The sequence below is a fragment of the Amborella trichopoda genome, chromosome 8, assembly GCF_054954075.1.
Source record: "Amborella trichopoda isolate Santa Cruz 75 chromosome 8, AtrichopodaSantaCruz75HAP2 v2.0, whole genome shotgun sequence".
In the NCBI taxonomy this organism is placed as follows: domain Eukaryota; kingdom Viridiplantae; phylum Streptophyta; class Magnoliopsida; order Amborellales; family Amborellaceae; genus Amborella; species Amborella trichopoda.
Window position 1 is genome coordinate 9,942,763 of NC_142343.1, and position 14,007 is coordinate 9,956,769.

Consider the following 14,007-nt stretch of genomic DNA (forward strand, 5'->3'; position numbering starts at 1 on the left):
CAACCTAGACCGATCCTAGGTCCCTACTTCTGGACTAGGATCCGACCCTCCGACAGGCCAACCCGATCCATTACCCACCTCTTTGCGACACCATTTGTTCCTTCCCATTTGTGAAACTGCGTTTGTGTGAAAAATACCTCAAATTGCTTCAAAACGTCGCCATATTCACCACAAAAAAAGAAGAAGAGAGAAATTACATCTACCATTTATCTTGTCAACCTATATTCAATCATAAATGTACATAATGCAACAAAATATAAAAATACTAACGAGGAAATACACATCTTGATCAGGATTTGTATTGATTAAGAGGCCCGTATATATAGAAATACGGGCCTTCTTAATTAATCTATTTTTTAGATGGATTTAAGACTTAATTTTTAAGGACACCTAACCTCTAATACGAAGATCATGAATATGAAAGAATAAATAAATTTTTAAAACAAAAAATATTAATTCTAATAAGAGAACATTTGGACCATCAGTCTCCATTATTTTTAGATAGAGCACCTTTTTGCATCCATCTTTAAGATAGATGCTTTACACTTTCTAAACCGCATATGTAGAAATACAGTCCAACCCACAAGAAACATTTTTTCTTAGAAAACCTCCGGCAATATTTAGGCTAGTTTTTGACAAGTAGATATATTTGTAGCTTTGTTGTTGTTCCTTCTATTTTAACTTTTTAGCATATTATTAGACCTCAAAGTTGACTTTGGCCAGTGAATCTTCACTTCCATGTGTGAAAGAGAACCAAAAACGAAGAATTTATAATATCGGCACTTTTGAAAAAATATTTTCATGCGAATTTTATGTGGTTACGTGTCATAATATTTTCAAACCAATTGATTTTAATAATACATCTTTTCCCACCAATTGATAACGCCTGAAAATATTTCTATATCTAACCACAAAAGTGAATGTTTTAGGTATTGACAAATATTTTCACACGAACCAAACATGCCCAATGGTAAACCGAAAATAGATTTTTATTTCTAATTTTACAGAATTGAAATGTGTAGACTTCAACTTTCTACAAAAAAAATCAATGTTTACATGAGGAGCCAGCACCATAGCTTTTCCGGAAAGTGGAAGTCGCTCAACTTTGGTCCTACTTCTCAAGTTATCCCCTTTTTCCACCAATCCAAGCAAGAAAATGATGTTCTAGTTTTGACCCAAACCCAAATTTTCTATAAGAAATACCACCAATTCCTTACTTTATTTCTTTTCATAATCGATTGTGGCGATTGTATTCTATTCCCTTCTTTCCCTTTTTTGGTTTGCACTGTGTTTTCATGTTATTATTACAACTTTGTGTGTGAGGGCACATGAAGACCAAGAAAATGATGAAATGCTGGAGGAAGAAGGGAGCAGGGCGCCTGCAGACAGAAAGGGGACCAAAACCATGTGTTTGTTCAAATGTGTGTGTGAGAGAGAGAGAGAGAGTTCTTTTATCTTTATTGGATTCCCTTTGGGAACATCATCATCATCATAAATAAATATAAAAGGGATGTGTTATCTCTTTGAAACTCCCTTTTTACCTTAAATGTAACAAATCTCTTCAAAGTTTAGGGGAGTGAAAAACTTGGAAAAAGAATGAGCCATCGGTCCTCATCTTCCTCAAATTGACTAAATCTCACCTACTAACCAAAATTTAATTCCTAGATACTTTAAAAGATTGTTTCAAGATCCATTTCTCACATTAGAATTGTGCTTTATGAGAAAAAAGATATTAAAAAATAGTAAAATGAAAATAATTTGAAAAAAAAAAAGAAACAGAAAAAGCAAACATCAAGACTCTCTCTCTTTTCAATGTTGTGACACCCAAGATAAATATGTGCTACTCATAAGTGGAAAATACACTTTTAGATATAAATTTTTTAATAAAAACGAAAAGTAATATTTTATCTCTCTTTTTTAAATATTTATAGATTTCCCTTAAGATAATTGTACTTGGTATCACACTGTTGAGAAGAGAGAATCAGATGTTTTTTAGAGTTTTTTTTTTTTTAATGTAATTTGTGGGAAGGGAAAACAAATAAAATGGTAGTGTTTTGCTTGATATTTTCAAGAAAAATTGGGTCGGCTTAATATCATTTGGTTTAGGGCGCAGATTTCCCACCAATTTCTCTCTTTCCCCCAAAATAGCGAAAATATGAATTTCAATATTAATCCACATCCATATTAATCAGTCTTAAGCGAAAATATGATTTGGTTCAAGTTTAGTCAAAACTAGTGTTGAACTAATTGGTTCAAGTTTAGTCAAAACTAGTGTTGAACTAATTTTGACTAATTGGACTGCCCTCTTTTGACCCAAAATAGCGAAAATATGAATTTCAATATTAATCCACATCCATATTAATCAGTCTTAAGCGAAAATATGATTTGGTTCAAGTTTAGTCAAAACTAGTGTTTAACTAATTTTGGCTAATTGGACTACCCTCTTTTGATGGGATTAATTGGCTAAATAAATTCGGGCAATTATTTTCAGGAGGAAGTTTATAAAAGGGGTCCATCTAATACTTCAAAAGCAGGAGTGGAATTGGCCGGGTAGCCTAGCTCTTAAAAGCAAGGGCCTAGGCTACAAGATGTGGTCTTAGGGCCATATCACAGCTTGAGGCCAAGGCCAGCCCAGGCTTGGGACAATGCTAATGTGTTGGCCCTTCTTTCCTTATTCTTATCTCTGTATACACCTTTTTTTTAATTTGTCAAATTTCCTTTATTTTTCTTGACTTTAAACACATAAAATGAGACCATACTATCCCAATACACCTTAGACCACAAACACCATAGTCAGCAGTCCCCAATTCACGGTCCCTTATCCACAGGATTACCTTAAAATTTGAAAATAAATAATTTTGGAGATGAATGTAACATTTTAATTTTGAAAATGGGATAAGAAATGACCAAAAATATATACAATATCATGAGAATTTGAATCCCGACATTCTGACCATCTTTCACCCAAACGACACGACACAATATGTGTCACCTAGACACCCAGTGTAGGAACAACATGTCTAGGTCATACAAGGCTTAGACAACCCAATTCGTGTCATCTGGTAGAAACTAATCGAGACGATACGAGATGTGTTGTCTAGGTCATTCAATGACATAATATTGTACGTGGGCCACACAAGGCTTGGACGACACGATTCGTGTCATCTAACCGACACAGACATTGAATATGAAGAAGAAGAGAAAAGAGATAACACAAGATTTATGTGGCTTAAGCCGAAGCCTTACGTCCATGGATCCAAAGCCCTAATTGGCTCCATCTTCACTATTTTTGGATAAAACATTACACAAATATGTGCCTCTATATATAGAGAACAATCACAATGAATCTTAGAGATAGAGGAAAATAATACGATACTTATCACCAATAACCAACTTGACCAATTAATTTGACTCGGTCTATGTTCAACACTCCCCCTCAAGTTGGTTCACGGAGTGAAGCAAAGTGCCCAACTTGCCAAACTGAAATTAGAACTAGAAGGTTTTTTTTGCTCAGCTCTTTTAAACGGATGTTTTCTTTTGCGTGGCACTGGGGCGGAGGTTTTCTTTTGCGCAATACTGGGGCCGGAGGTTTTCTTTTGCGTGGCACTGGGTTCGAAGGTTTTCTTTTGCACAGCACTGGGTTCGGAGGTTTTCTGTTGCACAACACTGGGTCCGGAGGTTTTCTTTTGCACAGCACGACACTTGGGCCTGGAGGTTTTCTTTTGTACGGCACTGGGGCCGGAGGTTTTCTTTTGCACAATACGACACTTGGGGCAGGTTTTCTTTTGCACTGCACGGCACTGCGCAGCACGACACTTGGGGCAGGTTTTCTTTTGCACGGCACAGCACTGCGTAGCACGAGGTTTTCTTTTGCATGGCACGACACAGCACTTGGGGCCGGAGGCTTTCTTTTTCACGGCACGGCAATTGGGGCCGAAGGTTTTCTTTTGCACGGCACTGTGCAATTGGGGTCGGAGGTTTTCTTTTGCATGGCATAGACTGGAGGTTTTCTTTTGCGTGGCAAAACACTTGGGGCCGGATGTTTTCTTTTGCTCTAATACCATATTAAAGTTCGAGAGAGCATGCACACAAACATTGAATGTGAAGAGAAAAAGAAGAGAAAAGAGATAACACATGATTTACGTGGTTGGTTCAGGCCGAAGCCTTACGTTCACTGATCCAAAGCCCTAATTGGCTACATCTTCACTAATTGGATAAAGATTACACTTGGGGCTGGAGGTTTTCTTTTGCTCTGACACCATGTTAAAGATCGAAAGAGCATTCACACAGACATTAAATGTGAAGACATTGAACGTGAAGAAGAAGAGAAAAGAGACAACAGGTTTTCTTTTGCTCTGACACCATGTTAAAGATCGAAAGAGCATGCACACAGACATTGAATGTGAAGACATTGAACGTGAAGAAGAAGAGAAAAGAAACAATACAAGATTTACGTGGTTTATGCCGAAGCCTTACTTCCACAGATCTAAAGCCCTAACTGGCTACATCTTCACTATTTTTGGATAAAAAATTACCCAAATACATGCATCTATATATATAGAACAATCACAATGAATATTGGAGATATAGGATAATATGAGGCTTATCACCAATAACCAATTTGGCCAAGCAATTTGACTTGGTCTATCTTCAACAGAAAGTGACCTAAACCTTTGACCGTTAGAATTTCAGAATTTGAGTTGAACCGAATGGATAATCATCACAAACCTCTTTCCAACCACTTAGAGGTTTATAAAAAGACCGATGTCTGACCTCTTGAGGGTGGGCCTCTTAAGTTACTTAGGTTCCACTTAATTTAGGCATTAATGAGAGAAGTAAGATATTTAGAACTTACTTAGTTTAGGCATTAATGAGAGAAGTAAGATACTTAGAACTTACTTAGTTTAGGCATTAATGAGAGAAGTAAGATACTTAGAACTTACTTAGTTTAGGCATTAATGAGAGAAGTAAGATACTTAGAACTTTAGGAAAGAAAATACATAAATCCCATAAGCAAAGCCCATACTTCAGCCTCTAAACATTAGAATTAAGAAAAGCCTAAACCCTAACTTAGAAATCTAAAAGAAAAAGGACAACGGTTTAATCATAGCCGCGATCTTGATATGGGCAAAGCTTTGAGCTTCGGTTATTTCAGAGGTAACTCTCCATCTTTTCCTCTACTTTCGACCATTTTATTTAGCATACATTTATTTGCTCCAATTTGGTTAGGTGTACATTTATTAACATCCAGCTGGATTAGCCCCTAGATCATAATTTGACGGGCCTCAATGACTCCTCTAACTATTTTAATTAACTAGTTTGTAGTATCAGGTTGGGGGTTTTTCAATTGAAAATCTCTCAAATTTGCACTATAAACAATCTCGTTATTTTCCTTAGATTATATTCGGCTCTACCCTTCCCACGCTTAGCCTGTTGCTAGGCCTACGTTTAAGTAAGGCGCACCTCAACTCCATTGTAAGTTGTTGTTTTAAAGTTAAATATCCTTAATTTGATCATCTCGACCTTAAGATGTATAGTCGTGGAAGAAGAAAAGTTCGAGGCCATTGTAAGGCTTGTAATGCTAAAATTGTATCTTATTGTAGGGTTTGGAGGTACACTTTACTTTTGATTGTTCATGACTGATGCGTTATATAAACCACACCTTATTTTCGATATATGTTATACTTAAAAAATATTATTTCTATTTTAGTTGTAGTATTTCTAAAGTCTTGCCCACTAGTTTGCCCAATAGTCGGTCTGACTCAAGAATCGATCACCCTATATTGTTTCTATCAATATATAGAAAATTGTCTAGGTCTAAAATAGAAATGATGATTTGCTACAATAAAACGATGTTTTTATACCATACAAACGCCGATTCACTGATTGGCCGTGTGGGGGGGGGGGGGGGGGGGTTGTTCATTTTCAAGTTTAGGTGTTTACCAATCTCTGTGACCTGCACCATTTTTTGAGGATTGAATTTCATAACTAAGGGTAAAAATAGGTTTCGAGGACATTGTAAAGGCTTGTAACGCTAAAATACCTGCACCATTTTTTGAAGATTGAAATTCGTAACTAAGGCTAGAAATAGGTTTCGAGAGCATTGTACGGGCTTGTAACGCTAAAATTGCATCTTTTAGTAGGGTTTGGAGGTACACTTTACTTTTCAGTAATTAATAACTGACACATTATATAAAGGGCGTGGTTTTATATAAAGCTTAGGCTCTAAACAATCAAATTAGAACCTACCTTCAAATAGCATTGAGAAATGTGGTTTCAATATTGAAAATCTTTGTGATGGTTTTAAAATATATTTTTATAATTATTTATAAAGTTTAAAGTTTTAAAAATAGTGCAGATCGACATATCTATGAAAACTTTGAAATATTGAAAATTGACAGGTTAAAATGCATTGCAAAATACACTATTTCCAAATTTTGTAATCTACTTTTTTCTCAAGTCTATGCATCTTGATGTTGAGATGATCAAATTGAAGATATTTGAACATCAAAAGAACCTCTTCAAGTGAAATTTTTAGGTAGGTTCAAATTTGATTGTTTAGAGCCTCATCTCTATATAAACTTTTCTCTTATATAAATTACACCTTATTTTCAATATATGTTATACTTAAAAAATATTATTTCTATTTTTGTTGGTGTATTTCTAAAATCTAGCTCAATTGATTTGCTCAATAGTCGGATTTAGGACCAAACATATCTTCTTAACATTTGCTTGCATCAGTGATTTAAAAAACTTCGGGTCGACACATAATCGCCCGGTCCAACCCGAAAATCGGTCACCCCATTCCGTTTGTTTCAATATATTGGAAATCGTCTGGGTCTATAAAGAACCGGCAATTTACTGCAATAAAAAGACACTTTACTACCGTACAAACACCGATTCAGATTGATTTTTGGCCGGTTCACTACTTTTTGTGCACGGTAAAATGGCGATCCGGATCACCGACATGGACCGGTTTTTAAGATGCACAATATAGGTCGTCGATCCATTTTTTAAATTACTAGTTTGTATAATTCTAGAGACTAAATACCAAAGATTAATGGCCTCATTATATACTTTCTCTTGTATTAATTTATAATTTAAAATTATATCGTCACTCACGATAATAGCAAACAAGGTGGACACTGATAGAGACAATGGAGAGAGAGATAGAGAGTTACAGTGGTCGCTGGTCGTTTTGCACATTTGTCGTTTTAAAATGAATGAGCATTTTCTCTCTCTCTTTTTAAATTTTTTTGGAGTTTAAGTTTCTGTCGTTTTCTCAGAAAGTATGGATAATATGGTAATTAGTGAGGGTTAGTGGAACGATTATGACCTAATCACTCTCTTTCCCTAATCTAAAAAAAGAAGGGCATTCTCGTCCTTAGGGCCCAACCCTTTTGGGCGCCTTCCTTTGCAGATAGGAACTCTCAATTATGTGAAGGAGCTGCCCTATACTCTTTTGGACTGCAGTGATCAGGTAACCACTCTTTCTCTCTCTAAAATTAATTGATCCTTCCTCAAGACCTATCAAGTTCTGATCAACAATATGTATTAATGATCGGTTTCCTCATCGATATTGATTTTCTCTGTACCCACTTTTCCTCTCTCCAAATGTTCTTGTCTATTTATTCTCCTGCGCTCAGTTTCCAATCCTCTCTCTAAAAATTTAGTTATTTCTTTATTCAGCCATTGCAGTTCCTTAGAAGATCATAGAAGTTTGGTGTTTCTGAATAAAAACAGAGTACTTTGCCGTACTTGGGCCAGCTGCTAAAGAACTGTACCAATGGCTCAACAGGTATTTAGTAATTAATGTTGCTTTCTTGATTCATGGGGTTCAGAGTATTGATTGGCTTGAAATGGGGTATTTTATCATACTGGTTTTTTTTTTTTTTTTCAATCTTTTGGTGATTTTTTACAGGAAGAAGGATGGCCTCTTGGTCTGCAACTTTCTGGTATGAGAGTTGGGCTGATTAATAATATTAATCGGGATTTATTAGAATCCATCTCTTCTAATACTTTGATCACTGGCTCCTTAAGCTTAAGTTCTTCCTCTATTTCTTCCTCGGACTTGGATACAGAGGTGATCTCTCTAAAAACTCAAATCTCTATCTCACTTTAAAAACCCATTCTCTCTCTCTCTTTTTGGTGTGTATATTTACAGTCTAATTAAGCGAATGCTTATTATTTTTACAGTCCAGTGGTTCCTTCTTCTATGACAAGAGCATCACTTTAGGGAGCCTCATTGGGGTCACCACTGTTAGAGACAGAACAAACAGAGTGGTAATCAACCGATCAAAGGGCCATCACTCATCAAAACAAACCAGGAAAAACCCAACCTCTAAACCATGGTTTTGTCTATGTAACAGAGCCAATGATGCAGAGGCTGCTCCATCTCTAGGCCATTTTCTCAACATCGAAAGAAGAAACTCAAATTTCAACAGAAGAGAGAGAAACTTGATGGGTTTTATCTTTGAAGAATTCTCAGTGATTCAAACTGGTATTGAAGAAAACTCTCTGTTCTCCGAAGGCCGAGTTGCCCCTCCACAAATTGTTGATGATGGGTCGAGAACTAGAGAGAGAAATACTCGGAGACTGGGTTCATGGCTTGAAATTGATGATCACAGAAGACCCAGAAGAGAAATTTGTAGGAGAAATGGGAATGGAGTTGGATATGGGGTTCCAAGGCTGTGTGTGTGGCCGTGCTAGACGATGAAGGTTTTCTCTCTCTACAATCAGAGAGCCATTTTCTCTCTCTTGAATCAGAGTAATATTTACTGGAATTTGCTTGAGAATTTCTCTCTCTCTCTCTCACATGAGTCTCTTCCCCTTCGGTTTTCTCTCTCTAGGATTGCTCTTTCTTAATTCAAGACATGTCTCTGTGTCTGGCCATGCCTGCGCCTCACTTTCTTTCTCTCACTAGGATTTAAATTTCTTTCTTTCTCTCACTAGGATTAAATTTTCTTTCTTTCTCTCACTAGGATTAAATTTTTTAATACTAAAGTGCTGGTTTGTACTTACGAAACACTGATAAATAAATTCCAAAATTTTTATGTTTTACTTTAACAATGTGGTTATTTAATTCTGATCCTATAACCATGCAGTGGGCTCCCTCCGGCAAACTTAGTTGGGAGCAGGACCCCAAAATTTTTAATTAACTTCATTAATAAAAAATAACGATATTTTATGCTCCTGCATGAGCGTATAGTGCATATTTATTCCCTCAGACAAATGACTTACTTGTGAGGATTTTTCACTTGGAAATTTTGGCAATCACCTAAGAATACGTTAGATGATTATTTTTAAAAGAAAAAAATTGAATTTTGATTTTCTTGACACTTAGATCTCGCTTGGGATGGCCCGTATTCAATTTTCTCAAAAAATAATCTATCACAATTCAAGACTGAAGCGATACCATCCAATTTGTAAACCTACATTCATGATTTCAAATTCCTATTATTCTTTCTAGCCAAAAGATTTCATGCTCTCACCAGAGTACACTGTCTATTTACTCCCTTGAGTAAAACAAAACTAGGAGTAATTTTAAGCCTCAAAAATTTGGGGATTTTAATTCTTCAACCAATAACTAACCCTCAATTTTTAAAAACAAAAAAAAAAAAATCCAAATTGCGCTCTCCATGAACTTCAAAAAATAGTGTATACAAATTTATTTTCTTCTCTAAAAATTTAAGGCTTCAAAATAGTGTAGATCCAGCACATATATGAATGCTTGAATATCTTGAAAATGGATGGTCTAGATAGTATATACAATACACGATGTACTATTTCATTTTTTTGAACGGGATACAAGATGTACTATTTCTAGGTCTCAAAATCGCATTTTTTCCAGTTCCATATCCGACATCCCGAGGTCGATATGATCAATTAGAGGTTTTCTTCGGAATCAAAACAACCTTTATGAGTGAGTTTTTTAGTCATGCTTTATTTATATAGTATAAGGTTGACACCTTAAATACTTTCTCGTTATTTTTAATACATGCATGGTCCTCCAAATCTCGAGATTTTACATTGAAAGAATCTTTCTCTCAAGTAGATCTTATTTCTGGGGGTGTCAAGAGCCATACCCGACCAGGCTGTTGAAATTCTCTAAGGTAGGCCAAGGACGTGCCCAAAAATTAAATTTCGGGACTGACCCTGAAATACTGCCTATAAGGCTCGAACACCCAACTACACCAGGCCAGGCCCTTTTATAAATGGGTGTGGTTTGCATAAGGTTGCAGCCTTAAATAATCAAAATAAGGTGCACCTCCAAATTTTATCATAAAATGTAATATTTGTGTCAAAATTTTTTAGGATAGCATGATATTACATTTTTATATCTAATTATGAAATTTTAAACTCCAAAAATGGTTCAAATCAAGTAAATTTATAAACATAAGAAAACTTTGAAAATGGGCGGTCCAGATAATTTGTTGCAAGGTACATATTCATACATATGATATCGAGATGATCAATTAAAGGGTTTAAAACTCCAAAACCGTCTTTTCTTATGGATTTTTGAGATCCATCTTAGTCCGACATTTTGAGATCACCCTTATATAATTTTTTCCTTTATAAATATAAGACAAATTTTATTATAAGTACTTATTGAAAAATTTTGGGCCTGCCTCAGGTCAAGTTAGGGCTAGACCAGGCCCACCCCAAAAACATACATGGCCTACCAAAGCTCCGCCCAAACTAAGCCCAGCCCAAACTAGACCCAGCCCATTAACACCCCTAGCCATGTCCGAGGGAGAATGTGTACAGGAGCAACCGCGGGTCCTTACTCCTAAGAGGCTAGACGGAGAGTGAATCATTTTTGTCCCATTTTGAGTGGTCTTATAGGCAGAGTCGGCCTCGTCAAATGTGTCGTCTTGGAAAAAGAGATGGTGCTCTTCTTTTTGTCTTCTATGCCCTTATGGTCAAATATGGAGTGTGTGTAAGAGAAAAACAAAGGTATAGTGGTATTTTGGAAGAAAAGACGGGCAATTTTTGTAATAGACGGTTTCGATTGCCAATAATTATCCCAAAAAAACAAATAATTTTTGGATGTTTCTCTTTAAGAAAGAGGAGTACCTGCAGAACATAGATGGGTTTTATTTTATTGCCTTTTTTTAGTTTTTTTTTTTTTTTTTTTATTATAAGTGAGGATTACATACCCCAACCCATTTTTGAAGTGGGTGACTTGGGTGTCAACCTTATATTATTGATGTAAGGTTTACCTCAAAATTACATTCAAAATGCAGTTTTGGTGCTGCATAGGCTTGAGATGATATGAAAATTTACTGTTACCCCCAATTTTATAAAATTTAAAATTTTAGAAATGACGATGATGAAGCAGATTTATACATGTTTGAAACTCTTGAAAATCTTGAAAATGGACGGCCCAGATAATAGATTAGAAGATAAACTATTTGTAAGAGTAAAAATCCTAATTTTTTCATGTCTATGAATTTCGAGATCGAGATGGTCGATTTAAAGGTTTTCCACCATAAGAACAATATTCTCTGGTGGGTTTTTGAGCTAATTCAGTACAAGGTTGACACTTTGTATAAATTTTTCTTTAAAAAAAATTTAGTAATTTTCGCATGAAGCTTAAACCATTAACTGAGACTCATGTGAGGCTGCTACTGTGACCCAACCCCATTTCGATTTATTCGGTTTGCCACTGTGACCCAAACCCCATTTCGATTTATTCGGTGATGAGAGAGAAAGAGAGAGCACAGTAAACTTATACGTCTATGTACATGTGAACAGTAGAAGGAGAGAGAGAGAGAGAGAGAACGTGGTCTAATCATTTTGGTTTGGAAGGGGCCACTGTCAGAGAATAATTTTGGGGCCTCAAAGTAGTGTGATGGGAAGTGATATAGCCCCAGCCAACCCTAACAGTGCAGAGTGGAACAGCAAGTACAAGCTTGCCTCACCCCAAGTTAAGTGGAATCAAACTTTACAATAACCACAAGCTGTTTGGTTATTTTTTATTCAAATGAAAAAAGTCCAAGGATTGTGCAGTATAAGACTTTTTTTTTTTTTAAACAAATTGTCTAGAACTTCTATTTCTCTTTAGAAAAATAAGTGTTTATAGATTCATAAGATTTGTACCTTTTTTAAGTTTCAAATTTCGTTGTCGGTGTTGAAAATTAGTTTTAGAACCATCATGGAGATTTCTAGTTTGATCTGAATTTAAAAACGATAGTTTATCTCCCTAAAATTTAAAATTTGACATAGTTTTTCTCTCTATAAATTTTGCAATCATTTCTCTACCTAAAAGTTTTCAAGTACTTTCTCTCTCTCTCTCTCTCTCTAAAACTTAAAATTTGAAATGGTTTCACTCTTGTAAAATTTTGAGATAGTTTTTCTTTCTATAGCATTAAATTTGAAATAATTTCTCTCCCTAAAAATTTGAGATAGTTTCTCTCTTTAAATAATTTGAAGGAAAAGGTACATTGAAACAAGAGATGACATAGGACCGCCATGCTAAGGACCGCCAGACACCCCAAGAAAAGGTACATTTAAACAAGAGATGACATATGTTGTCTTCATTTTTCATGCAAAAGAGGCAAATGGTGGCCATATGAAATCCTCGTTACTCGAATATGGCTATAATCAGTAACAGATTATGTATTGCTAGTCAGGAAAACCACTTAGACAATGGATGACATTCGATAGACCAAGGAGCACGACATAAAGGTTGAGATGGATGTTTATATTGAATGAAGTTCTATGCTGCCTTGATAGAAAAGATTCCATTGGCAGAATGCATCCATAACAATGAATCCTTCTTAGGCTGCAAGGGGAGAGTATATCTCCCCACACCACTCCATATGTTATTTAAGACAGTAGAAAAAGAAGAAGGCAATGCCCATGATTGAGGGTTACCATCAATAAAATCAACAACCTTGCAACGTCCTACAATTTCCCCCCAAATCCATCTGACCATTCTATTAAAGGAATCCCTAATCGATTGAATAGATAGCCAAGGGTCCATCAAGAAGTCTATTGTACGACCATTGCCAATGCACCACTGTAACATTATACCTTAGCTGAGACAGGCCGATGTGGCTACCCTTCCAAGCATGGGAACAGTCCCTCTTCGCTACAGACTCCCAAATGGAACACATTCTAAAGTACTTGTGCTTGAAAAAACATGCGACTAAAGAATATGGGTTTGCTATAATCCTCCAAGCCAGCTTCATCATTCTTGTAATATTAAAGCTATCATATCTCTTACCCTCAGCCCACCCTCCTCTTGAGGAAGGAAAATTGCCCTCCATTTGACCAAATGAACATCCTTATTCTCTATAACGGTGGCCCATAAGAAGTTATGTTGAAGCCTTTCTATCACGTTATGGGTTTTTTTCGACAACATAAATGATAATAGCCAGAAAATAGCCGAGGCACTGAGAACAGACTTAAGCAGATGGAGACGTCTGGCATAAGATAAGCATAAAGATTGCCATGTACCTATCCTACCGATCACCTTTCCAACCAAGCTCTGACAATAACTGTGTCAAAGATGGCCCTGAAATAAAGGTAACTCCAGATAGCACATCGGTAACGCACCCTCATAGAATCCCAACTTTATTAAGATACGACGTCGACTGCCATGAGAAACCCCAAATAAAAACACCTTGCTTTTTACAGAATTAAGCAACTGACCATTAGTATTTTCGAAAGATGTAATAACCGTCTTTATGCCAATGGCAGAAGCAAAAGATGTCTCACAGAAAATAACTGCATCATCAACATAGAAAAGTGTCCCATAGTCATACCCAGAGGGGAAGGCTTTGGGAATCAATCCCTGCATCATAGCCTGATCCAGTTTCTTGTTAAAGAAGTCCAAGACAAACAAAAATAAATAGGGAGAGAGATGATCTTCTTGTCTCAAACATATTTTCCCCTTAAAGAAACATTTAGGGGAGCCATTTCTCAAAACTGAAAAAGAAGTAGTTGAAATGCATAAATAAATCCAGGAGATAAAAAGTTGTGGGAATCCCAAGGCATGTA

The 14,007-nt window shown here is 36.1% G+C and overlaps 1 protein-coding gene across 2 annotated transcripts; it reads left to right on the top strand.

Moving 5' to 3' along the window:
- The first annotated feature begins 7,688 nt into the window (after nt 1-7,688).
- On the top strand, nt 7,689-9,066 carry LOC18436065 (uncharacterized protein At3g17950). 2 transcript variants are annotated; one of them, XM_020668303.2, is made up of 4 exons: nt 7,756-7,798; nt 7,922-8,083; nt 8,197-8,283; nt 8,370-9,066. In XM_020668303.2, the coding sequence occupies exons 1-4, from the start codon at nt 7,787-7,789 to the stop codon at nt 8,376-8,378; spliced, it is 270 nt and encodes an 89-aa protein (XP_020523962.1). In that variant the 5' UTR covers nt 7,756-7,786; the 3' UTR covers nt 8,379-9,066. The 2 variants fall into 2 exon arrangements, with proteins under 2 accessions (XP_020523960.1, XP_020523962.1); XM_020668301.2 differs by having other exon boundaries at nt 7,689-7,798; nt 8,197-9,066.
- Nucleotides 9,067-14,007: the final 4,941 nt, after the last annotated feature.

Excerpts from the sequence above, each read along its gene's own strand:
- LOC18436065 (XM_020668301.2), top strand. Across the intron at positions 8,084-8,196 it reads CCTCGGACTTGGATACAGAG|TCCAGTGGTTCCTTCTTCTA; the intron begins GTGATCTCTCTA and ends TTATTTTTACAG.